This window comes from Oryza glaberrima, chromosome 3, assembly GCF_000147395.1.
Source record: "Oryza glaberrima chromosome 3, OglaRS2, whole genome shotgun sequence".
Classification (NCBI taxonomy): domain Eukaryota; kingdom Viridiplantae; phylum Streptophyta; class Magnoliopsida; order Poales; family Poaceae; genus Oryza; species Oryza glaberrima.
The window spans coordinates 24,059,877-24,087,286 of record NC_068328.1 but is presented as its reverse complement, the minus strand read 5'-3'; the positions used below and the strand labels follow the sequence as shown (position 1 = coordinate 24,087,286).

Sequence of the window (27,410 nt, the reverse complement as noted above, 5' to 3'; positions counted from 1 at the left end):
GGGTTTTCAAACCTGAGCTCTGATGCTACTTGTTATATGGCGCAACCTAGCACATAACCATGAGCTACCTAGGTCATATACACATTGGACCTGCTCTATCACAACCTACATTAAGTTGTGCTCTTCCTTATCGATTACTTATGGAGGATTAAATCCAACATTGAGAATATTTAAAAATTTTATGACGAAGAAAGGTTTAACTCGGAAGAGCGTTGCACTCCATTTACAATATCATACTTTTTTTTAGATAATAGATTATATTAACCCGGTCTCTACACCTTAGAAAGGTGTACACAACCCAATTTACAATTTCATACTTGTACCTTATAACAATGGTTAATCCAGAGGCACCATACAATTTTTTATTTAGGAAGAAGCTATGGTCTTCTGTTAATATGATTGAAATTTGTATGTTTCTATGCTGACCCTATCTATCTAAACTCTACCTATATATAGCACTAATTGTACCAATACCTTACCATGGGCTAAAAGAGATTCTATTAATGACATGCTTTTATTCCTGTACAGAGCATGGCCTTCTTATGTATTATTGGAAAAAAAATGTATATTTCCAACTACAAAATGTTGTCCCCTAGAAGTTCTTGTGTTCTTTGAATTGAATCATCAGTTTTGTTGATCAAGAATGCGAGCACTGTTGCATTGACGGTTTACATGCAACAGCAACCCTCTAAATATTGACAGTTCACCCAAATGTCCACTGTCCTCTTTTATTTATCTTTATCTAAAACCAAAAGGAGAGGATATCCCCGCTTTTTGTCTCCTGAAGAGTGAAGATTAATGGTCATGGTCTCAGCCCCCAAGCAAAGCAATCTTCTTAGCTTTGCATAGCTTTTTCCTAAATAAATAAAACAGAGCATCTTTCACAGAAAAAAAAGAAAGAACGAAAGAAAGAATATCGCATGGACGAACACGTTGATCACAAATGCATTAGTTTAATTAACTGGACAGCCACCTCTTAAATCATAAACTGTCCATAATTAGCTAAGCTATTTCCACATCCATTTCTCCCCAACACACTGAAAGAACATGCTCCTTTTTCTTATTTTAACACTAGAAAGAATGGCTCCAATCAATCGACCAAGTTTTAATTTAATTGAATTTGATTAACTCAAATGGATGCCGTCCTCTTTAGCTATGAACCATACATCTCAGGTTTGTTCTACTAGTCTTGATTCGCAGCAAAGAATAATCCTTGTGCAAGCTACATTATGATTTAGGCTCCCCTGTCGGTGCAGGTAGTAGTAGGAGTACTTGTTAGTGAGCTAATTAATCAGTGATGGCATTGGCAGGTGAGCTTGACAGGGATGAGTATGTGTATTTTTCTACATGTGCTTAATCCGTACTTAACAAGTTTGATCAACAAGAACACACACCGATCTTGCCTAGCTAGCTACTATACACTGTGTATTAGCAAAAGCTTGGCATATTTTTCTTCAGAAAAGGAACAGCTTGACATGCAAAGTAGAGGAAGCTTTCTTAGCTAAGTAGTGCAGGATTGTGTTGTTGCTAGCTTGTAGTTTTCATGTTGGAGTAAGCAAAGAGATCAGAAAATGATCGCAGGTTGAAACGTTAACGTCAGAGGAGCAACGTCTCTGTAGTGAAAAGTGAAAGGTAGAAAAATATGGTTGTAAGTAAAAATTTTTTTGGCTGTTACTCTGAATTACAGACAAAGCAACCTAAGTCAATTATATTCAGTTTAGCGTCCCTGGATCATGGAAAATCAGCACATGTTAACAGCAAAGAGGAGGCAGGTAGCTGCAACTACCCCTTGACGACCGATGAATAATTCAGGTCGATTGCTAGTAGCACTGCTAGTATCTGCAAGTGCAATAACACATGCAGATACTAGCGCGTCATTCATTTCACATTGCAAAATGTTTTGGGTTTCTAAGATCTATGTATGTGTTATATATATATGTTCAAATTCCTATGGTAGTGGTGAATCTGAATGGAGAAAAAGAAACTAAAATATCTTATAATATAAAGTTGAAGGATTACTAAACAACCACATGCTTGGGTGACTGAAAAACATCAGTGAACTCATCTTCCAAAGCAGTAGAAAGTTGCTGGAATACTCCATAATATTTACTTAGCATCATGTTTGTGGTTTGGCATTTCGATCTGAGCCGTTGTACCCTGATCAGACGGTCTGGAGATAGTGATTAGCTCCGCAATTAACGATCCAGCTGCTGAGCTAGCGTCGTTGTCTGTCAGCTGTAACTCTGTACTGCTTGACTGGTGAGAGGTGGTGGGGTCAACTGCCGACAGCTAAGGTGATGGTTGGCTGGCTAGCAGCTAAATGTACTGTCAACCTGAAATTTTGCTGGAATTCTAGGTGCTTATTAGTGATTCAATCCAGTGTTTTCCATCGTTCTACAGGTCAAGTAATCACTGTAATCTAGTGCGTGACGATAAACACACGCACACAAGTGACAAAAAAAAGTTTTAAAGAGCTCATGCTTACAAAAATAAAGAGGTTTCACTGTACAGCAGCACAATCACAGACTCACAATCATGCTCCTAATCATTCAGCATTATACACACAATTGGTTTGGCCCCATTCTTGGCATGTATCGCCCACATGAATCACTAATTAACCAACTAATCCTGCTTAAAAGAACGCAAGGAGCTAAAGATTCTGACAAAAAGAAGCTGCTGCAGCGCTAATCATCACCAACTTATTAGTAGTTGCCATTCTCCCAAGGAAAATTCCCAACGTTTTCCAAGGACACACATGCAAATCTCCTTGGAAAGAAAAGAAAAAAACACCAAGAAATAATTCAGAGACAGAGAAATTATTTCAGAGCTTTTGCTTGCGCCGTCCAAGGCAGCCAGTGAGTCCCCACTCTCACAACTCATCACTCGCAGCAGCAGTCAGAGACAAGAACACTGCTTCAGCTTCGCTCTACCAACCAATCCATCCAGCCAGGAATTCGGTTCGTACAAAAAAAAAGGAGGAATTTTTCCTCTCTCTCTCTTTTTTTTTCCTCCTTGTTCCGTCCGGGATCGCATTGAACTCGTTCGTGCCGCAAAATCCGTCCTTTCCTCCTCTGGGTTTTCAAGTTTACTACACGAGAAAGAAACGGACAATTAAATCCCGATCCATCAGACCATCACCGCCGCTCCCCACTTTCTCTCTCTCTCACTGATCTGATTCGGTGATTGATTCCCACTCTGCTGCTGCTGTTGCTGCTCTCTTTCTTCCTCGCATGGTTGTTGCAGCTCTGCTCTGAGGAGAAGAATAATCTTGGTGCTGATACATTCACGGATACATATCGCGGCAACCGCGGTTCAATCTTGGGAGATGGCCTAGGGGTGGGATGGGGAGCAGCTGGATCTCCATCGGGTTGCAGCTGCAGATGCAGAGGGAAAAGAGGTAAAAATTTCCACTGAAATGTCCTCTCTCTCCTCTCCTCTCCTCTCCATTTTTCTCTCTGTTTTTTAATAATTTGTTTTTCTGATGATATGCATCGGGTTTAGTTGTGAATTCCTTTTCCCGTCTCCTGTTCTTGGGTAGCCATGGCCTTTGATGTTTGTTTTCTGTGGTTTCATATGATTGTATTGCTGCTCTCTTTCTTTGCTGCGAGATCGTCTTTTTGCAGGTTTCTTTTGGGGACTGTCTCGTCATCATCAGTTCAACCTTTATGAATTTCAGAGATTGTATCTTTTTTCTTTTGGTGGTTACATTCTTCCCCAATTTGCCTTCTGTTTCTTCAAAGATCAGGGCTGGTGGGGGATTTAGGAACTCTTTCGGTTTTCATGTTTGCTCCGTGTGGTTTCAGGATTTCAGTCCATTCATGCATTTATTAATCTACTTTTTTTTTCACTGTGTTGTTCATCAAATGATGATCCTTTTTTCTTTTCTGGGGATGTCTTCTTTTGTTGATTTGTTTATCGTTAGTCTGCGAAATGCTCTTCAAAGATTGGGAATTCTATTGTTCTTTGCTTTATTATGCATGTAGAGACTGTCTGGAAAGCAGTTTTTTTTTTCTTTTCTTTCGGCTCATCAAAGTATCAAACGATGCTATTTTCTTCCTAGCAAAATAAAAATAGAAATAGAAATAAAAATGATGCTGTTTGCTGTTACTGGTTTGATCACAGTCACAGCGACATATAACCGATGAAGAAACAAGTAATTAATGCGGTCTCCTTCTTGAGTTCTTGTTGTGTTTGGAAATCTTGCTCCATATGTGGGTCATTTGGGAGCTGGGAAGTGGTTGGGGTTTTATCTTTTTATTTGGGTTGTTGAGTTCTCTTGTCAGAGCCCACCCTTTTCTCTATCATTCCTTTATTATTGCTTGATTCTACATTTCCTAACTCTGCAAGCAACCTATGTTTGTTTCTGAACCCAGGATAGCTAGGTAGTATATAGTTTTTTTTTTTGAGCCATTGATGATAGCTTTTGATTTCCTCAACTCGGTATTCTTTGCTTTGCTTCATATTCATTGTTTGTATAAAATTCTTGTTTCTCCTCCTTTTATGCTGTTTTGATCAAATAACTGATTACTCTTTGGTTGATTAGTGCTGGAGTTAACTCTCTAGCAATTATATGTTTTCATGTTCCTTGTTACAGAAAAAAAAATTGTTGACATGTACATAAGCGAATTATGAAGCGATCTTCTGGGGATTGGGATGCTTGCAGTTTCACTGCTGCTTATTCATTATTGCTTTTTTCATCTTATATTATAATAAAACCCATGTTTAGGAATTGGATAAATACTCCACAACTAAGCTATTACTTGGAGATTTGGCCGCTACTACTTTTTTTTTTTCAATCTGTAATGAAGTGCCATGATGTGTTGACTGTGGCAAGGTAGTTGCAGTATTGATCTTCTGCTGTGAATTTTAATAGTAGGAAACAGAAAGTGATCCCTTCTTTACTCATATATTAGTTGTCTTTTCATGTTCAGTGTATTTTGTGCCTTGTGCCCCCAGTCTGATAATTTTTATTATTTTGCAGGTAATTGACTGTGATAGATCGTGAGTACCTGTTGTAACTCATGTTCCTCCATCTGTGGTTTGTAAAGGATCGAAGTTTCTTTAAAGTGTGAAAGTAGCTCTGCTCTTTAGCTTGTTGGCATAATGGAAGAAACATCACCAACCAATATGAGGCGCAAATATTCATGGTGGTGGAACAGTCATATCTGCCCGAAGAATTCAAAATGGCTTCAAGAAAATCTGACAGGTAAACAATCTAAAGCTATCTGCAAGCATTTCCTTGTACAGCACACTATTTGGATTTCCTTGTATGGCATTCTTCCATTAGAATTGTAATCCTGATACAAAAATGATAATCGAATGGAACGGAAATGGTGAATTCGAATTTCATGGACAATTAAATAAGTTTAATAAAAAGTGAAATGTAGACTTTAAAATGTGAGGGTTATTCAACCGCGAATTGATCTTAATCTCTCTCTATCCTCTCCATTGATTGTAGGTTTTTAGCATGTGATTGGTGATATAATGCTGACCTTTCAATTTGGAAACCTAGAAAAAAATGAGACATTTTGTGTGAAATCTGGAAAATCTTATGCTGTTTGCATAGTTAATTAAGTGGATAAATGACCTTGGTATAATGTGGATATTAATGATTTTTCTTGGCTTTATGTGATCTCAAGGATATAATTGTACACATTTTAATGAGCAAAAATATTCTCTCAAAAATTTGTTAAGTAAAACTATGTTATGTGCCTTACAATATAATATCAGAGAAAAACCTGCACTGTGTTTAAATTATAATTTAGCTTTCGAGAAAAAAAACTTGCACTGTGCTCTAGTACCAGTATAGAAGTCATGAGAAATTGAGGAAGCACATGGACATGTTTAGGTGGTGTTTGAATCTCCTGAAGATGAAGATTAAGTGTTTCACATAAAAAGGTGATAATGACGTGTGACTAATTGGGTTTTAATTATTACAAACTTGAAAAATGGATTAATCTGATATTTTAGAACAACTTTCATATAGAAAGTTTTTGCACGAAATGCACCGTTTAGCAGTTTGAAAAGCGTGCCACGAGTATCTAAATTTTCATCCACCTGTTACAGAAGAAACGAACGGGACCTTAATGCCATAGAACACTACAGCTTAGGTCTTGGGTAGGGGACTTCTGTACTGAATGACCAAAATGCTGATGTGGTACTATTTGCTAATGTTAGTTAAGTTAGCTTACAGTGGAACTGAATAAGTTTAATAGTTTAGCTCCATGATAGAGAGAATATCAACTTCAGCTGCGAGCAATGCACTACTACAAGTTTGTCATAATACTGTTTTAGGTAGAAAATTTACTGAAATTCAGAACAGCTCCTACTGTAGTCTGCACTGCAGACTGCAGTACTTTGGTCACATATGGCACTTGCCTACCACTCTGCTAACACGATTATACAACTCCTGAATGGGTATACCTTCGAAATGATCTGCTGTATCTTTTGAATTTATAATGTTATTGCAAGTCATATGTTTTAATAGACATTAATATGCACTTGATACGATAATCAATTAATCATTCATGAGTTAGCATGAATCTTCCATTCTGTTGATAAGCTGACTTCATAAGTGAAGGCCATGTTAGCTTATCAGCTGAGTTTCCAATCCAGATGTATAAAAAATGGATGCTGTGAGCTATGGAATGTTTCACTATCATATCTGTGCATAGTATGGTGCTGTAATTCCATTTCCAGCGTTGCAAACTTTTCATTCAAGTTTGTACTGAGCTTATCTTTTTTAATGCTTGATTAATACAGACATGGATAGAAAAATCAAGATGATGATCAAGATCATTGAAGAAGATGCTGAATCATTTGCAAAAAGAGCAGAAATGTATTACCGAAGGCGTCCTGAGCTGATGGCCTTGCTTGAGGAGTTGTACCGTGCATACCGAGCTTTAGCAGAAAGATATGATCATGCAGCTGGCGAACTCCGACAGGCCCATCGTAAGATAGCGGAAGTATTTCCTGAGCAGGTTCTGGTGGACTTGGATGATGATCTCCCAGCTGAAACTGCTTCTATCGAAACTGAGATGGACAATCCAGACATGGCTCCATATTTCCTTTCTTTCATCAATGCTAGTGATTCAAAAAAGCAAGCTAAAGGTAAGCCCCCATAAAAAAACTTCAGAAAAGCTTAATAGAATAAGAGTGAAAATATGAGTAATTTCCAACAAATGTTCTTGTGCAGACAACCAGGATAACGAGAGGCTGCAGAAGGAACTAGAAAGTTTATCAGAGGAAAACAAAGACCTGAAGAGTAGAATTTCATCATTGTTAGAGCAGACTAACAAGGCTGAGTTGGAGGTTGTTTGCCTCAAGGAGGCACTTGCACAACAAAATGCAGAGAAGGAAGCCGTAGTTTTGCAATGCCAACAATCGACTGCTAGATTACAGAACCTCAAGTCCGAAATATTGCATACACAGGAGAAGTTCAACAGACTGAAAGAGGAAATGCAAAGTGGATTTCAACCTTTTACCACAGCTGACGAACGTTCTGTACTTCTTGAAAAAGCAAACCAGGAGATGAATTTGGAGCTGAATAAGCTGAAACATATGTTGAAACAGAAGCATGAAGAGCTAAACGAGAAGCAAGCTGAGTTGGAAAAGCTTAACATCTCTACAGAGGAGGAGCATCTCAAGTGCATGCAAGCAGAAATGGCTCAGCTCTCTTTGGAGAAGCAATTAATACTTGCTCAGGACAAAATGAGGCTTTTGGCTCTTGAGAAGCAGATTGAAGTAAGCAAGGCAAAGGACACTGAAACAGAAAAGGTTATGCTTGAGAAAGAATTGGAGAAAATTCAAAAAGAGAGCACAAGTTTGAATGATCAAATTCACTCTTCCTCGTCCATGATAATTCGCCTGCAGGACGAGATAATTACGATGAAGAATGCACAGCGGAGACTCGAGGAAGATGTTTGCCGGCATGTTGATGAAAAGAAGACACTTCAAAATGAGCTTTGTCACCTTAAGGAGGATAGGAGTGACTTGGACAAGAAACACTCTTCAATCAAGGAGCAAATACAGGCTGTGGACTTGAATGTAGAATCACTACAAGCACTCGTACAAGAATTGAAGGATGGTAATGTTGAGTTGAAAGGGATTATAAGAAACCATGAGAGCACAGAAATTCTGTATATCGAGAACCTAAGGCGTTTGGAGAGGATGTCAGAGAAGAACTCATATTTGGAGAAGTCTTTGTCAGCTGTGACTACTGAACTCGAAGTTTTGAGGGAAAAGAAGGCAGAACTGGAAGAATCATGCAAGCACCTTAGCTCCAAGATTTCCAGTCATCAGTCTGAGCAAGCTGTGCTTGTTGCACAAATCGAGGCAATTTCTCAGACTATGGCAGAGCTATTTGAGAAGAATGTCTTTCTAGAGAATTCATTATCTGATGCTAATGCTGAACTCGAAAGCTTAAGAGGGAAATTAAAAGAGCTAGAAGAATCTTCAGAGGCATTGTATAGTCAGAATTCCGCACTTCAACATGAGAAGAGTACTCTTGCTTGTCAGGTATAGTGCGTTGCAAACTTTATTATTACTAGCAGTAGTCATCAGAAATCAAACAATGTTCGAACCTGTTGGTTACTGGGCTTTCTTATTGATGTTTCAGGTTGATAGAATCAGTGATACCCTGCAGAATTCGGAAGCACATTGTGCAGAGCTAGAAAAGCGGCACTCTGATCTACAAGAAGAGAAAGGCTCAGTGCTTGACGAGGTGATCAAGTTACAGGAACAGATAAGATTTGAGAGGAAGGAGCACAATGATCTTGAGCACTCTAGAAAGTCTCAATTGGATGCTCTACACGAGAAAATCAACGTACTGTCGCAACAAGATTGGAATAGAGAGGAACAGCTTGAAGAGGAGGAACAAAGCATTGTAAAAGCTCAGACAGAAATCTTCATCTGGAAGCAGTGTTTGGAAGACATTGCAGATGCAAATTCAGACTTCTTAGCACAACTAAAAATGAAGCAAGAAGTATGTCAGGTTCTGGAGGAGAAAATGGAGTACTTATCGGAGAATAATCAGAAGCTAACTAAATGTATTGGTTCGGTGTCGAAAGTCTTGCATTTGGAGGAGAAGTATGAATCCTTAGACCAAATGAAGCTTGATAGCATTGCGCATCTCATCTTGCATGAGATCAACTGCGTACTGAACACTATATCTGATGCTCAGGATGTGAAACAGAATGAACTTGTTGAGAAGTCACTCGTTGTCACACTCTTGGAACACTTTGGACAAGAGGTGGCTGATCTAAGGTCAGAGCGAAACACCCTGAAGCAAGAGCAGCAAGCAAAGAGCGAGGAATTGCTCCAGCTTCAGAGAGAAAAACAAGAACTTGTGAATATCACTGATGAGTTCTGGGAAGAAGTGGAGACTCGTAATCGCAAAGTGGATGAGCTAAGGGCAGAAGCAAAGTTCTTGGTCGGACAGTTGTCAGAACTGCAAGGGTCTCGGAGGTCATTGCAAAGTGAGATTATCAAGCTTATTCAAGAAAACTCAATGCTATCCGATGAACTATGTGATTCCAGAGAGAAAGAGAGGGTTTTCGAAGATGATTTTAGCATTCTGATCAGTGAGGTAATGAGCAAAGATATCCTTTCTGTGGTCTTTAGAAGCCTTCATGAAGAGAGGACATTGCAATTGGTGTCTTTGCATAGTGATTTTGCACAACTGCAAGCAGCAGGCAGTGAGCTTTATCAGGACATCAAAATGATGAACATGAAGCTTGGGGATTTAGAAAAAGAAAGTAATGAGTGCAACAAAGAACTCAGTAGAACCATCAGTATTTGTAATTCGACTAGTACAGAAAATGCTATAGGAAGTGGATATCCAGTGGGAAGGGACACCGATCCCCTGAATTCTGGAAGGAGCCAACTGGAGTACCATGTAAACATGGAAACGGGTGAGATAGAGGTTGACATGGCTGGCCTTGAGAAATCAAATGAAATGTTACAAGAGGAAGTACATAAAATGCAGAATGAAATGGAAGTTCTTACAAGCAAGGAGAACTCTGCAATTGACATCAAATCTTGTGATGAAGACATCAAAAGATTGCTGGCTAACATGCAAATGGCCATCGTGAATGCGGCTCTATTCAAGGAGAAGGTCCTTGAGCTCATAATAACATGTGAAAGTTTTGAGATAAGCAGTATGGTACAGAAGGAGGTGCTCAAGGAAGAGATCACCCGTAGGAACTCATATGTAGATGAGCTGAAGGACAAGCTGAATGCTGTTGAGATTGAGAACAGAAGGCTGAAAGTTGATTTGAATGGAGATTTTACAGTGTTGGGGTCATTGCAGAATGAAGTCAGTGCCCTAGAGAAACAAACCTTATCCCTTGCCAATGATTGTTTGCAATCAAATAAGCTCAGGATGGAGGTATAGTTCCCTGTTGCATTTCATATTCAGGATCAAATAATTGTCTGCTCGGCTGGTTTTGCTTTAGTATATACTGTAATATATTCTGCCACTCTAATAAGTTGAGCTTTTTCGTAGCGTATTAACAAATCAAACTCAAACTATTTTCTCCTTAATATTCAGTTGGTCCAAAAGATCAAATTCTCTTACAATTAATATGCAGTTGCCCAACCTAACATTTCGAAGTACTAAGGACCAGCATTACATATCCGCATGTTTTCCCTAAAAAGTTTATTCTGAAAGGTTTATTGTGAAGTATCATATTTCTTGGGAAACTTATTTGGTGTTTCTTCTTTTGAAGGAAAATGCATTATCAACTCAGGTTTTGAAGACCAATATGAGATCGAGTGATGATCAGAATACAGTACGGACGGTAAAAGACATGGAGCTGCAGAAATTGCATGGGACCATCAAAGCACTCCAGAAGGTGGTTACGGATACAGCCGTCCTTCTTGATCAAGAGAGGCTTGATTTCAATGCCAATCTGCAAGAAGCGAGGAAGCAGATTGAGGTGCTGAAGCTGAAGGAGATTTTGGATGATGATTTGATTGAAATGAATTATGAGCAAATGCTGAAAGACATTCAGCTTGACCTCATCCAAATTTCTTCTGGTAATAAAACCGGTTCCCTTGGTCAGGCCAATAAAACTGTAGCACAGGCAAATGAGAAGATGCTTGACTCTCATGGCATCGTTGGAGCTAGCAGTAGCCATGTACGCAATGATTTGAGACCGCCGCAAAGTGAGTCGTTTGAGAGGGACAATTACAAAAGGCCTCCCTCTGAACTGATGGTCGTGAAAGAACTCAGCATTGACAAGCAAGAGTTACCAAGGTCAATCACCACGGAGCCGCACCAAGAGTGGAAGAACAAGGTAATCGAAAGATTGGCTTCTGATGCACAAAGGCTCAATGCCCTCCAATCCAGTATTCAGGAGCTCAAAACAAACTCAGAGGCATCAGAAGGGCTCGAGCTCGAGAGCGTTAGGTACCAAATAAGAGAAGCTGAGGGCTTCATCACTCAGCTGATCGATAGCAACGGTAAACTGTCCAAGAAGGCTGAGGAGTTCACATCTGAAGATGGTCTTGATGGGGACAACATTGACTTGAGGAGCAGACACCAGCGCAAGATCATGGAGCGTGCGAGGAAGATGGCGGAGAAGATTGGGAGGCTTGAGGTGGAAATGCAGAAGGTGCAGGAAGCTCTGCTGAAATACGAGGAGGAGCAGACTAGCACAAGAACATCAAAAACCATGCACCGGCGATCGAAAGTGCAGCTGGTAGATTTGCTCTATGGTAGAAGGCGGGACAGTCGGAAGCAACAGCGATGTTCCCCATGTGGTTGCATGAAAGCAAATGCCATTGATGACTAACTCGCCTTCATGCCGCTTCTTTTTAAAGGCAAAATGGAAGGCTAAGCTTTTCAGTTTCAGAACTGTAGCAAGTCATCTGCTGTTCATGGTTTCTTAGGTAAATAAGTGGACATGTAAGGATTGTAAATGGTAGTCATTGACAGTTTCTTTTTTTCTGAAACCATATGGACAATAACCATCTGTTATAAATTTTATTTCTTAGCTTGTAAAATTAAGGTCAACTTTATTTCTTATCATGTTCCATGATATGTGTAAAGAGAACATGACAATGTTTTTCTTTTTTCTGTAAGAAAGACGGGTTATAATTAATTATTTGAAGAACCTGTTATGTGGATTTTTGCACAACAGAACTGATGAACCATTTGCAAATGTTGAAATTCAAGGTTGCCGGCTGGATTGAGATCTGATGGACATTTTGTATACTGCGGTTGTCAAAAGGCGGCAACTGATGGATTGTTTGTTTTTTTGGGGGACAATTTTCATCATTTTGCTTGGCTTTCATCATTTTGTATGGTCAGGGTGAGACCTGAGACAGACTTTGGATCCATATCGAGTCCATCACTCTGATCTCATTTGGATGGACCAAAATTCTGGCTCTGAACTCTAAGAAATCCCCTGAAATGATCACATGTTTGGCCCTGATGAGAATAAACGCTGCAGAATAATCATATGGTGAGCTTTCCTATCTTTAGGTCATTGTGACAATTTAGATGGACGGCATGTAGGCATTGGATGACACCTACTAACAAAGAAGCTGCAGGCAAGAAAATCCTCCATTGATTTGGTTTCTGTGTCTGCAATTCAGAGAGCATGAGAGCTTAGTCTGGTGAAGTTTCAATTCTGCAAGCTGCTGCTTGCACTTCTTGTGCTGCAGCTGAAAGCTTCAACCAAACGGTTTTTTTTTTTCGCAGCCTAGTTCAAGCAAACTAACAGTGAAAAATTTATCTCAAAGAGTAAACAAGAGTTCCAAGAGGAGCAATTGCGTGAGATGTGGGAAAAAAAAAAGGAAACAAGCTGTCACTAACAAAAGTGAAGATTTATCCTTCTCTGTGGTTTTTTTTTTTTGAGGGAATTGCAAATAAGGGACTTTCCCGTGCAATTTCGTGCATGCTAGATTTTAAATGTTGAATTGGTGATATGCTACTCTTACCTTATCTTTCCTGAAAAAACATTTTAATTTTCATGCTCAGACACTCCATTTTACCGAAAACTTGTTTTTAAAAGTTTATTTTCATGGTTGGGCATTTTTAATTATTTCACTTTTTGTTGATCCAAATCTTGAAAATATCAAGCGAATAATAATTACACATTTTGTCCGTTGAAATTTTAATGTGTAATACTCCCTCCATCCCATAATATAAGGCGCGCACGTGTTTCAAGATTTAACCTTTAAAACATTTGACCAACACTTAGTATAATATGAAATGATTTTTATTTGTTAAAAAATATCATTAGATTGAGATTTAAATTTACTTTCATATGGCTATAATTTTTTTGCTATAAGCCTTATAGTATATAAGAAATTATAAGCTAAATATTAGTTTTGGAGATCGTGCCAACTTTAACCGTGCCTCGTATCATGGTATAGAGGGGGAGTAATAATTACTCATCATTGTAGGTCACATTAGATCAATTTTGCTTACAAAGATTGTTTTTGCCCAGGTTCACACTAAGTAGGCAAATTGTTGTATTGGAATAAACAATTTACAAGTTGTTGTACCTATTTGCACTCACTATACAAGTTCATATACCGTGGCATAATTTACTCTATTTTTAGCATAGTTTTATTTCCCTTTTTAATGTGCCCACTAAAAATAAGCCTTTTTTTTTAAAAAAATGTAGGAAATATGTCATAATAATTTCAAATTTTAGAATTAATTACTACTGATTTGTACTAATATTGGAGTCTCAATTTATTCTTTATATGATTCAATTTAGAATTTTGGAAATAATAAGTGCTAATCTATACTCTGTTTGGAAGTCATAATTGATATATATTCAATCGTACCTTGTTTAGAGTCTTACTTAAATTAGGAATAATAATATCAAGTCGCACTTGGTGTAGAGTTATGGACTAAGAATTAATACACATAGAGGCATACTTAGCATGGGGTTTTAATTGCAATAATTATGATAACTAGGAAGGTAGCCCACGCATACGCGCGGGCATGTTGTTTAATCTTGTTTGAAATTTTATTACAAATGTTTATGTGTGGATGATATTTTTGAAATATTTTTTAACTCTATTTTAAATGTATGTTCGCAAATAACTGGTTTGGGCATGTTACTTGAAATTTTATATCTTCAAATTTATTAGAAAAAAATGTGTCACAATAATAAAGTTAGTTCATATCTATTTGTATTATGTGATTCTTTTTTTAAAATTTTTGGAGTTTCTAAACTTTATATAACATTTTTTATTTTATATGCCATAGACTACTTTAAGTAACATTTTAATTTTATTATATATTAATGAAAGATATTTTCTATTAAAAATATAGCTAATGATACTACTTCATCTAATCGAAAATAGACTTATATTACTTATATTCCCTTTGTCACATAAAGCGAAGCAGTTGAATTTTATCTCAAAACAATAGAAGAATTTATATGTAACCGGGATAAAAGTGATTTATTTTAAATACTACCACGTTAATCTCCAAAGTACCGTATCATATTTTGACAAATATCTATAATATCTATAGTACAGTGCATGTTAGTTCAGTATTCGGTTTGTTTTCATCACCTATTGTTTCTAATCATATGAGACGCCATTGGTAATTTGGAGAATACATATGTACATTTAAATTAGCCTTGTGTATTCGTCAAGTGTTTTTTACACCTAAAATATGATGTGAAATTATTATCATAACATTAATTATTATATGTCGGCTTCATATTTGTGATGTATTTAGGGCTATAGATATTTAGTAGTTTATTTATTTAAGGGAATACAACCGTATCACAAATTGGATATATAATTTTAAAATAATTTAAAAGATAAAACGCTTAAAAGCATTGATTGGGTATTTTATATTTGCATTTGCGTAAATTTGAAGATTATTATATTTTATCCTTAAATTGTAGAAAATTCTTTTTTAAGGACTACCAATTTTTTTGGCTTTATTATAAGTACACTTTCGTTTTATGTTCTTCCAGCAAACGATATGTAAGCAATATTATTCTTTTCGATCATATGTACATATGGAGTACTTTTTCTGGTCAACAGCTACATATTTCTCATGTATCCGTATATAGGAGAAATGCATTATTTTTAAATATTAAATATAATCTAATGGTGTAAAATGAAACAACCAAATTGTGTTGCTTTCATTTTTACAAATGTAGATTTAAATTAGTGTTGTGTATTCGTCAAGACACCCTAAAATTTGATGTGAAATAAAAAATTATCATAGCATTAAATATTATATATATCAGCCTAGTATGTTAAGATAGGACGAATAAATATCATTGATGGGATATTTCATATTTATAATATAAATTTAGTTTAACTATGTATATTTATGTAAATTTATAGAGTAATATATTTATTTTTAAATAGTAGATAATACTATTTCATAAGACCATCGATCTTTTCCTAATGATTCACTTTTTTTATTGTTTTTATAGTAAGGGATTTTGAAAATACTATTTCAAAATACCACCGTGCGTAGATTTTTCTTTGTTCTGATGGAAAGTAGGTAAGGTTTATTTCTTTTTCCAAGCCGTATGTACGTACGGACTATTTATGTATTTTTAGCCTAACAATTATATAGTTCTCCTGTATACATACACAGAGTAATAAGTATTAGTTTTTAAAATAAAATACATTTAATCTAATGGTCTAATATTAGGTTCAACAATTTAAGTGAAAATTAACAGTGATATTTGCTTAAATTTATATTGCAATAGATTTTATCTTTAAATAGTAGAAATCTCTATTTTAAAGATAATCGATTTTTTTAATGGTCCTACGTATGTTATGTTCGTTTTATTGTTTTTTATAATAAGTCTATGCGTAGTTTTTTTTTTCTTTTGATAAACAGTAGGTAAGATTCATTCTTTTTTAGTCGAACGTAGTATGAACGTACCTATGGAGTTTTCTTTTTCCGGTGAACAGTAAGATAAACGATAATAAGATTCATCGTTTTTTAGTCTCACGTACGTACGTACCTATGGAGTACTTGTGTGTTTTTGTTTTCTTTTTCCCGTGAACAGTAAGTATTAGTTTCCTTTTAAATAAAATACATCTAATCTAATCTAATGGTCTAAATTATCGGATCCACTGATTTAAGTAAAAATCAACGGTGAGATTAGACATTGCCACATGACGATCTATGAGCGTTTGTAGAAGTGCCACGTGGCGACTTGAGAGCGTTTATAGGAAGTTTAATGGACTTTTAGTATATAATAGATAGATATAAATATTAACAAACACAAAGGTGCACTCCACTTGGAGTCACAATTTAATGATTTTGGAAGATGAAATTAATAAATATAAAACTCACGATTAAGTGGTAATCTAATTTAATTTGGTGCTACCTGATAGACGATGCAGTGACCATGACATATCTCCCTAGGTGTAAGCGAAATTCGCTAGATTATATTACAAATCAACAACATACATTCGTGGATTATTCATGCGACAATTATTAAGGATATTCTTGGGTGCAACGATTTGCGGATCAACATCCCAACATCAGAAAATTTATAGGGTCGCCCAATGACTTACCAGAGTCCTAATCGATGTCGGTGCAGATTAGAAACATGTAAAGTAACAACAAAAATTGAAACCAAAGGAAGTTCAAACGAAAATCATCCTTGAAAAATCGTCGTCTCGTCGCATGCAAGAGCTGGCCTTGAAGTGCATACTCCCTCCGTCCTTAAAAAAAACTCAATCTAGAAACATTCCCTCACGACGAATGTGGACTACCTAGGTTGAGTTTCTTTTCTCAAACTCTCTAGACTATAAAAAATATCTATGCGTTTCAACGGGTGAAGTTTATTTTAATCTTATTATTGTTATATGGTTTAGTTAATATGAAATTCACTGTGTGAGTTCGCTTGGATATATATATTTTTAGAAAATCATAAGTTACAGTTAGGAGTCCGATCGTATCAAGTTAGCATGCGACTTTCTTTAAACAGATTTCTTATATGATTCCTTATGTATTACCAAAAGTGAATGATCTTAGAAACCGACTCAAATACGGATATGTATTTTCAAAAGCAAACGAACTTAAATACCGACTCATACACGGATGACGTACCAAAATACCGGCAAAAACATCTTCAATTTTTATAATAGTAGAGATTCGTTATTCTAGGAGGAATTACATCTCCGTCTAGGTTGATTTTTTTTTTGACGGAAGGAGTAGTTCTTTGCCTACACGTGTTGGATTGGTAAAAGCACAACTAATCAACCTGTGGACTAACCTATGATTGGATGATGTGCCGAACGCAAGCTTAATTGGGCTTTAGAAGTCCATGGTTATCTACAATATTAAGTTAACGGTCAAATCTCTTGACTCTTGAAGTTAATATGAGATCTCTTATAAAGTATCCAATTAATTAGTATAAGAGCAGGTACAATAGCAGGCTATAAGCCGGCTATAACCATATATCGAGAAAAAAAGAGAAGAGAGAGAAGAAAGTGGGTTACAGATTTGTAGCCGGCTGCAACACGGGCTCCAAAATGTTATGTGTGTATGAGAGGTGGAACCAGGTATTAATGGTGTAGTATATTTTTATAGTTAACTATTATATGAATGAGTTATTAGATTGGCTATAGATGTTTTGGAGCCAGTAGTTGGCTATAGATATATTTTACCTTGGCATTTTCGAGTAACGGTCAAAAAGTTCAAAAAGCGTGCTACTGCTTCCGTTCTTTTTTAATGCCATTTAATTAGGATATTGACACATTCTCTTATATATTCATAAAAAATAGTAAAAATATGAAAGGAAAAACGTAGAAGATTTTTTTATGACAATTCGTGGCATTTTTCACGTATTAAATCTTAACATTTTCACATTTATGAGTGAGTTAAGATTTTGATGTTTATCTGCATACATTTTGATATCTCGTATATTTAGGGGATAGCAAATATATTTTAATTTTTTAATGGTCAAAACAAAGCTAGCTAGACAGAATTGTTTTTTTTTTTCCCAGAACGGTTGCATTGTCACATTTCCTGTTCCTTTGAAAACAACATATTTGTTTCCAACTTGATTAAAGAAGAAAACGCAACTGACAAAATCCCAAGCATCCAAAAACACTATAAACAATGTAATTTTCACAACCATCCCAAAAAAAAAAAGGTCCCAAACTGGAGACTTGATGCAGCATTCACTGAATAACAAGAATAATTATATATAAAAAACTTGCAGATGGCCAGTGAATCAGTTTATAAAATGAAATAGACGAAGAATCCAAATGCAAGGTAGCATATGCTAATGCGATGAATAATTTCAGTCAGAAAAGTAAGAAAAATATCTAATACATTTCGTATAGTTTCAGTCAGACGATGAAGCAAATGTTTGGATTATAATCCGAATAAGTAAAAATGTTTTTAAAAATCACTGCTTTAAATGTAAAATCGTTTATAATCTGCAGCAAAAGCCAATGGTGGTCTACATGATTGCTTGTGAAACAAGGGTCCGTAACAAAGGCATAATAGCGTGTCCTTGTTAGGTCGCCGCAACATTAATTGATTTATAACGACCTGCCTTGATTATGTCGAAAGCAACAACCTAAACAGATCATATGGACCATGACATTCATAACTCTCTACCAAAACCAGATCACTCAGAAATAAGTAACTTGCACTACCCCTCCTATTGAATATCTAGGGATCCAGGGGCAAATTAGCAAACAAATAATGATGTTTCACCAAAATAAATTAAGCAAACTTGTACAAAATATATATATATAGCTAAATGGATGCATGGTAAAGTAATCCAGGCAAGTAAATGGGGAAACTAAAAGTTGCATTTTGATTGGCATACAGCATTGAAATTTGCAGGAAAAAGCAAGACTAGACATGCAAAAGATGTTTAGGGTACAGATCTGTAAGCTACAGATGAGCATCCATCAAATGTTACCATCCACATATAAATAACATCAGGAAAGAGAGCCAAAAAAATTTAAAATAATCTACAAAGAAATGCCTCCGGCTGCTAAAATTTCTTCCAGTGCTCTCTATAGCTAGTTCTCTCTCCCTTTTAGATGGCCAGGTACCATTGGATTTATAAACATTTCAATGCAATTTCCAATATAGCAACGGCAGGTCACATTGGCTGAATTCACAATGCTGACCATAAACAGCAGACAGTTGCCTGAATTTTCAACTGTTCTTGACATTTCATCAGAAGTTGTGCTGCAAGTACAGGTTTTCCTGCGGTGAGGCCGGGCTGATTTCTTCCTCCAGCGACCGCAATCCATCACCTATGCTGCTCCCGACGTTCCTTCCATCTGTGGTTGTTCGTCCATCCATGTCAGCTTCAGATGCCGAGGATTTCCTCCTCTGAGATGAAGTCACACTTGGAAATGTTATCCAAGATGGTGCTCTGTACTCAATCCGCTGATCATCCCCGTCAACGAGATCATTCTCCGAGCACGAATGGTTAGATGACCTCTGCGATACCTTCTTGTGCATCCTGCTACTCCCAAGAACAACCTCAGTTGGCAGAATAGGTTGCTCAATGCACGGGCTACCCATCAGCAGTGCAAGGGCACGCTCTAGAGCTGTTGTTACCTTATCCATGGAAGGACGGTCTTTGGCTCGCATTCTGACACACTTGCATGCCACAGCAGCGATCTTCTTGAGAGCCTCAAGATCAGAGGGAGGAGATAAGACAGGATCAAGAAGGGCAGAAATGTCTCCAGCTTTGATCAATGGTACTGCCCATTCAACAATGTTTCCTTCCTCAAACTGCATGTCAATAGCTTTCCTGCCACTTAGGATCTCTAGAAGAACAACTCCGAAGCTATACACATCAGATTTTGTTGTCAAGTAATGCAGACGGTAGTACTCAGGATCAAGGTAGCCAAGTGTCCCTGCAGGCAGCTCTGATAGTGGGGTACCACTATCTGCTGGGCCCAATATAGATAGACCAAAGTCAGCGACACGCGCATTGTGATCCTCATCTATCAGTATGTTTGAGGACTTGATGTCTCGGTGAATTACTGGTGGGCAAGCATAGCCATGCAAGTACTCGATCCCCCGAGCAGCTTGGACAGCAATAGTGACCCGCCTGGCCCAATTCAGTCTCTTCTTCAAGTTCGGATCCTTGCCATGAAGATGCTGATAGAGGGATCCATGAGCCATGAACTCATAAACCAAGAGCCTCTCGCTGCCATCCTCACAATAGCCAAGCAGGTTCAGCAAGTGCGCATGGTTGAGCCTGGAGAGGAGGTCAAGCTCGGTATGGAACTCTTTTGAGCTCTTCTTCACATCCGATGCCTTAATTGCACGCTTCACGGCAACAACTGTACCATCCCTCAGAATGCCCTTGAACACACATGAAAAGCTGCCTTTGCCAACTTGTGAATCCTCTGAGAAGCCCCCTGTTGCTTGCTCTAACTCCTCGTATGAGAATTCCTGAGCTCTCCTGATCTTCAAGTCCTCTACATCAGGCTGAATCTTCATGTTGTCCTTCCGGAAAGAATATGTTGTATTCTTTGCCAGCCTCAACTCATTCTTTGAACACTGGCAATGTCGAAGTTTGTACCGGACATACAGGCAAGCAATAGCGGTCACACTGAACACCAATATGACGGCAAATGCAATCTCTGCCACAAAAATGCGCAGCTGAAAAGCCATGAACTTGCGGTTCTTGGTCCGTTTCTGGGACAAACAAAATGACACGCACTCATCTGAGGCACACTTTGAGCAATCAAACTGGCAAACACGGTCAGCTGTGGCATTGCAAGGTGATGACTCATATGAGTCATCTGGGCAACCAACACTGCAGGGCAAGCAGAGTCTAGAATTTGCAGGTTTACATGTCTTGCTACCACTGCCAACTTCACCATGGTTTGCGTATTCATAGTAGCCATGGCTGCATGAATCAGATACACAAATCCCAGGGGATACCGCCATTGGTAGTGCTAATGGGCCACTATGCCCCCAGCACATTGGCTTCAACGATGTCTCGGCCGGCACCCCACAAGTGAAGTAATCTCCAGCCACAATTGCATAAACTCTGAGCCCTTTTGGTGCAAGTGTACTGTTCTGAAGTGTGAAGCCCCAGCAAGCCACTTGGTGATCAAGACTCCTGATGCCACAAGCATGGAACCGCCCACCGACCACGGAGACCATTGCATCCATCGGAACTATGTTCACATCACCATCATCAATGGAACTGGGTGTTGACATCTGCTGCATCTCCAAGCTCCTACCCCAGCAGAATACCTGCGCATTCTCCAGCACCCCGCAGACATGGTAACCACCTGCTCCTATAGACTGGAACCGCACATTCCTCGGAGCTAGCCCAATGACACCACTAACCGATTCATCGCCCCAGCAGAAAACCGTCCTGTTCCGTGCAAATAAGCCGCAATTGAACACAGAACCAGCTGAAATGGCCAATACAGCTCCGGTGACGGTATGTGTGGCGGTCATGTTGTATCCCCAGCAATCAATCACCGATGTATCTCCATTCACGCTGTGAAACCCCTTGACAGATGTTCGTAGGGCACAAAGGTGGTTGTCTCCTGCACTGAGCTCCGAGTACATGGCTCCCTCGACCATCGGCTGCGGCACACCAATCTTGACATAGGAGTTGCTCCCCCAGCAGTAAGGCTGATTGGTGTCGAGCAATAGGCCACAGGCAAACCCATCCCCCGCAGTAACCCCTACGAACGGGATCCTGCTGGGGGCACCGTACACAACGGAGGCATCCGCGCCGAAGCAGGTGACCAAGTGAGAACCATCCGAGTTGAGCCCGCAGAACACGGGGCCGTCCTCGCCGTAGGACACGGCGATGGACGCCATGGATCCAAGGCCATAGGCCCAACTGGGCAGCAAGACCAGGCAGCAGCACAATGCTACAACAGGCACAATGTCCATTTCTTGAAACTTGGAGGGGTCTACACAAAATTATTTTTCCTGCAAAGGTTGCAACATTTTGGGCTAAGAATCAGCGGAAATCAGGCGAGTCTAATTATAACCGAAACGAAAAGGTTGGAACTTTTTTTTTCCCTCTCTCTCTCTCTCTCTCTCTCGGTGCATACCAATCAGGGATGGTGCAGCGGCTAACGTGGCGCATCGGGGTTCACTGGAAGCATACAATCCCCAATCTTTCGGGATAAAATGCGACTGCTGGTGCTCCTCCACCTTTGCAACAGCAGCAGCAAACGAATCCCAATCCGCAGCAAACTAACCTGGATGGATTGAACAGAGAGAAAAAAAGGCTTGGATTAGACATACTCCTGTAGCTAGCAAATAAAAGGCCAGAGCTTTTAGCCTCAAGACAATGCAAGAAATCTACTACATTTGATGAGGAAGAAAAAAGTTTGAAACGAATCTAGCAGTATCTCGGATTGGATCTCCACTCCAATCACCGCAAAGCTCACCAACTCACCAGCGCATGCAGCTCAAGTAGTAGTACTAGTAGTAGTAGCAGTAGTAGTGCACTAGTACTACTAGGGGAGACAGAGAGCGAGTACCTCGGAGCAGGGGGGGCGGCGGTCCGGCGAGGCGAGGGGAATGTCGGCGGCGAGGCAATCGGGGAAGGGGAGACGACGACCATGTACCAAGAAGGGAAGCTTTTCTTGGGAGAGCAGGCGCCACGGGCATTGCACGGCGGCAGCGGCGGCGGCGGCGGCGGCGTAGCCGTGCTGGATCCCCGGGGAAGAGGAGGAGAGGGCGCGGATGGGTGGTGGTGGTGTGGGGAGTGAGAGGAGGAGAGGAGAGAGGGGGAGGGCATTGAATGCGGCTGGCTGGGTGGGAAGGCGATGTAGGTGGCGATGGTAAATGGGAGAATTGAATGCGCCTGTCCTCTCTGTTCCTTTCTTTCTCCTCTCTCACCTTCGCCTTTTGCATGCCGTCGCGTCGTCAGGTGTGAAGCCACGCCAACAACGGAGGAGGCCCGCGCGCGCCTCCGCCGCGGCGGCGTCGGCGGGGGCGGAGGGGAGAGCGGCGGCGGAGGGAGTGACGGACTCGGGGATGGGAGGTGATGTTTTGTAGTTGTTTCTGATTTCCGGGGTGTTTGATGCAAAAGTGTAAGGGTTTCTATGAATTGATAAAATATGAGGACTATAAATTAACGAGTTACAGGGACTGGCCTGCAAAATTAAAGACAGCCTAAAACTCTTCTCTGGATAACGTCCAAAGGGAGCGAATATTTTTTCCTAATCACAACATTTTTCTTCGTGAATCCTTGCGAAATTGATATGAGGTCCCTCTTTTTTAAAGCCGGCACCTCCTTCGAAATAGGGGATTCAGATGATGCAGGAATACAAAAACAACACGGGATTTTAACAGAAATACGGTTACGCAACAATGTATTACAAAATATAGAAAAAATGTATGAATGGTCATTTAAATAGACCAAACGAGAAAATGCATAAATCAGATGAAAGAGATAGACTTGAAGAAAATTCTAAAGAGACTGGAGTTCTCATTAACTTTCTTCTAAATTTTCTATAGGATTGTTTATTTCAGATGGAATTTCAAATTCTTTGTTTCAGGACTTAATTGAAAATTTTTCCATAGGATTGAAATCCTCCATATATCCTATATCTTTCCTACAAATTAAAGAGGGCCTAAAGGTAATAATGAAGGAATTTCTTAGCATCCCATGTACAGTCGTGTTATCAAGTTATAGTTCTAATTAAACCATATAGTCAAAGACTAACTTTTTATGAAGCCCTGCATTGTAAGAATATATAGAAAAAAGGATAATCCATCCATTAAAAAAATATAAGAACTTTTGAAGTTTTTATGAGATTAAGGAGATAGATGAAATTAAATAAGAGATAGTTGTGATGGTTGAGATAAGGATGTAGGTAGAAAAATTAAATGAGAGATTGTTGAGATGAATTATATATTTATATGTACAAGCTGCTATATCCTACGATAAATTTTACGAATACTTGCATTGGTATTTGATAAAGTAGGAGTATTCTAGTCTATTGGGTTTTATATTGCTATATGTGAGGGATGGGTTAAAAATAAACTTATTTTGGAACGGGGAGAGTTATATTAAGCTAAGTTTGAAATGCTAGAAATAATTGCATTGGGATTGATAAAGTGGGGGTATTCTAGTATTTTGGGTTTTATATTGATATGCATGGAATGGGTTAAAAATAAACTTATTTTGGAACGGGGAGAGTTTATACTAAGCTAAATTTGAAATGCTTGAATTTGCTATATTGTGGGATAGAGAGAGTAGTATCTTATTACTGACTAGAGTTCACTCCATCTCGACCTAAATTTCGTAAATAAAGCAAAGCAAGCATACTTATTTTTAAATATAAAATACACTACTAGATTTCAAACAACACTACTAAGTTTTAAAAAAAAACTATGAAACTTAGGCTTCTTTGCAATATGTATTGTAATTTAAACATTTCTAATATTTTCAGGAATTTGTTCATTTTTATTGTTGGACGTAAGCATGCAACTCTATCATAGATATGGTCGATAGGTACAACCACATATTTCAATAAGTTCTTGTGTCAGTCTTCATAAACTCTAGTATTCATAATTAATTAAAATGAGTAAGTCAATCGTATGCATACATAGCCATAAAGCCATATTAACATTCATGAGATATGGCAAATGCATATATCACATTTAACGTTTAGAATATAATATCTATATATCTCCATTAATTTTTGCATAAATATATTATTTTTTATTTTAAAAAGGGACCAATACATATTATGTTTGATCTGCCATTGAGCACAAATAACCTCACCGTCACTTAATCACATGCACCTTACATTACTAATCTAAAACTAAGCAACACCAACAACATACAACAACAAGCCATGAGATTCACAATCAAGGTTTAGATTTTAGAATACATTAAACTTTGCAAATATAATATTAGCAACTAAAATGTAATTGAGTACATCGCATATATTTGCCATATGGTTGAAGGGGATTGATTTAGATTCCAATCTCAAGTTTAGGTCCATGGTGAACATTGGTACAATGTCATTCATCCAAGATATTTGTCACGTATGAATTTAGGATGACGCATAAGATAAGGAAAGAGAATGGTGATATCTGTCAATTATCATATGGTTTTATAAACAACTTTGTATCCTATCCTATCTTCCTATATAGTTGGTACCCACTAAGAGACATTTACTCCTATAAAGCAATACATGTAAGAAGCCATATCATCAATAATTTTAAGCCATTAGATCATATTAGTACAAAGATAACAACCGTTGGATCAAGAAGCTACTTATTCATCCAATTCAATCATTTATTAGTTATCCATTATTAGGTATCGTTATCTGAATCCATTTTCAGAAAAAATGTGAGTGAAGTAGAGAGATGCAAACTATCTAACTACAACGATGCCTATATTGCGCATGAAAATAATATTCATATATATTATAACAATACACAATGACACTTGGAAAAATAAAGCATGAATTGTATTGTGATAACATAATGCATATATAAATCCACATTATCATATATTTTGCATATACATAGAGTTGCACTTAACCATTTAAAACTTTGATTTTGTTTGACGATAAAACTATAAAACCCACGGCAAAGACGCAGGGTGCCAACTAGTTTAGTCAATGGTAGATCTAGGAAAACTTTAATGCAGATGAAAACATAACTAGCTAGTATTTAATTACTATAACCCCAGTGTTGTTGGGCCTTGGATCCGCTGGTGCATTTAGCTCCGTTTTGTGGCTATCCATAGGATCGAACCATTAATTATATGAATATGCTAAATGTACTAAATAGACAACCTATTTGTACAAGTTGTTTGTGCCATTTTATGCAAATAGCACATGTCTAGACTATTTTTCATGCCCTTGGCAATAATTTTGAAAGAATAATACTTGATGCCCTTGGAAGTAAAATGTAGTCAGATTGCACCCCCCCCCCCTTTTTTTTCTAATCTCACTATATTCATTTCTACATGGGCACCATGTGCATGATTTTCTTTTTATTTTTGTTTTAAACATTTTTATAGGGACGAGCCCTGCTACTACAGGCTACCAAATATCCTAAGTGCATGCCTAGCTAGGTTGTGGCTTGTGGAGGGTATCAAACACATAGATAGGTAATAACTTGGAGGTATCAAGCTTTTCTTTAGATTGGTTATATGTAATAATTTATCTGGGAGTTCTTTCAAAAGAAAAAATCACAATTAAGATGGCCACTAAAATGGATGCATCTTCCTTAATTCTTCTCTCTCTCTCTTTTTTGAAATGGGAACTAGTTTTAATTTATCTAAACACATAGGTATTCTATATGTGATACGATGTTATATATGCTAGAAAATCTTGATTGTGTATTAAATATGGGATACTCTATAGACATGCATTTACCCCAGCGGAACCCCACTATATACCAAATTATGTACGAAAATAAACGTTATACATATGGATAAAGTCTGAAGAAGATAAGGAAAGAGTCTCAAAGTGGAAGTCGGTAATAAGAAATCTCCTTGCTCCCACATCACTTCCGATACTAGAAAACCATGAAACTATGTCAAGGTTTATGCTAATGGATGCATGTTATAGAGTGGTGTTGAATTCGCTAATTTGGTTTGTGTATGGGTTATCTATTTACCAGAAATTGAATATGCTAATTATAGGTAGTTCATCTATGTATATGGGTAATGGGTACACATTACATACGTACACACATGAGGCTTGACGTAGATAGACCCTATCATGTGCGATGGAGTAGAAATGTGAAGATAGGCAACAGTAGTACTAGGAGAGGAGTGGCAGGGCATAACTCGTGTGACTAGGTATTTCAACTTATTTTTCTCTTGTTTTCTCTTTCTTGTTCGGTTTTGTCTCATGCTAGATTTATCACCTACTGCATGTCCACTTGCCGGGGCAGTGGCCCCTGGCTACTGCATGTGAACGGACACTTAGTACAACTTCAATGTTATTTTTTGAAAAGAACAACTTCAATATTATTATATGAATTGAAAATATAGTTTTCATTTTTTTCATCCTAAAATAGATTTTCTAGAAATACTTACATTTTAAAATAGGGCGTAGTAAAATTCAGGGCTCCTTTAAAACCCAAGATTGAAAACACTTTGGAATAAGAAAAACACAGAATTTTAATAGGAATACAAGTACAAAGTACAAGATTAGAAGACATAGGAAAATATACTAGAATTATAGTTTAGTAGACTTTTAAGAAAAATGTAGAAATCATATGAGAGAGATGGACTGAAAGAGAATTTTTCAAGAGGATAAAAGCTCATGCTAACTACTTTCTAAATATCTATATGATTGTACATTCCCTAGGAATTTCAAACAAAATGATATTCAATCATTGGTTTCATAGGCTTTCTTAGAAATCTTTCTTACATGATTGAAATCCTCTAAGGGTTCCCTTATTTTTCACACGCACGTTTCCCAAACTGCTAAATGATGTGTTTTTTTTT

At 37.9% G+C, this 27,410-nt stretch overlaps 2 protein-coding genes across 2 annotated transcripts; one reads left to right on the top strand and one right to left on the bottom strand.

The window, feature by feature from the left end:
- The first annotated feature begins 2,790 nt into the window (after positions 1 to 2,790).
- Positions 2,791 to 12,125, top strand: LOC127766063 (protein NETWORKED 1A-like). Its single transcript, XM_052291088.1, has 6 exons — positions 2,791 to 3,397; positions 4,982 to 5,206; positions 6,763 to 7,110; positions 7,196 to 8,517; positions 8,618 to 10,387; positions 10,728 to 12,125. Exons 2-6 carry the CDS (start codon positions 5,104 to 5,106, stop codon positions 11,793 to 11,795), a joined length of 4,611 nt encoding a protein of 1,536 aa, XP_052147048.1. The 5' UTR covers positions 2,791 to 3,397; positions 4,982 to 5,103; the 3' UTR covers positions 11,796 to 12,125.
- Positions 12,126 to 18,810: 6,685 nt separating this feature from the next.
- LOC127767560 (serine/threonine-protein kinase-like protein CR4) lies at positions 18,811 to 22,964 on the bottom strand. The gene is made up of 3 exons (XM_052292934.1): positions 22,465 to 22,964; positions 22,030 to 22,179; positions 18,811 to 21,904 (listed from the first exon to the last, which is right to left on the bottom strand). Exon 3 carries the CDS (start codon positions 21,863 to 21,865, stop codon positions 19,160 to 19,162), a length of 2,706 nt encoding a protein of 901 aa, XP_052148894.1. The 5' UTR covers positions 21,866 to 21,904; positions 22,030 to 22,179; positions 22,465 to 22,964; the 3' UTR covers positions 18,811 to 19,159.
- Positions 22,965 to 27,410: the final 4,446 nt, after the last annotated feature.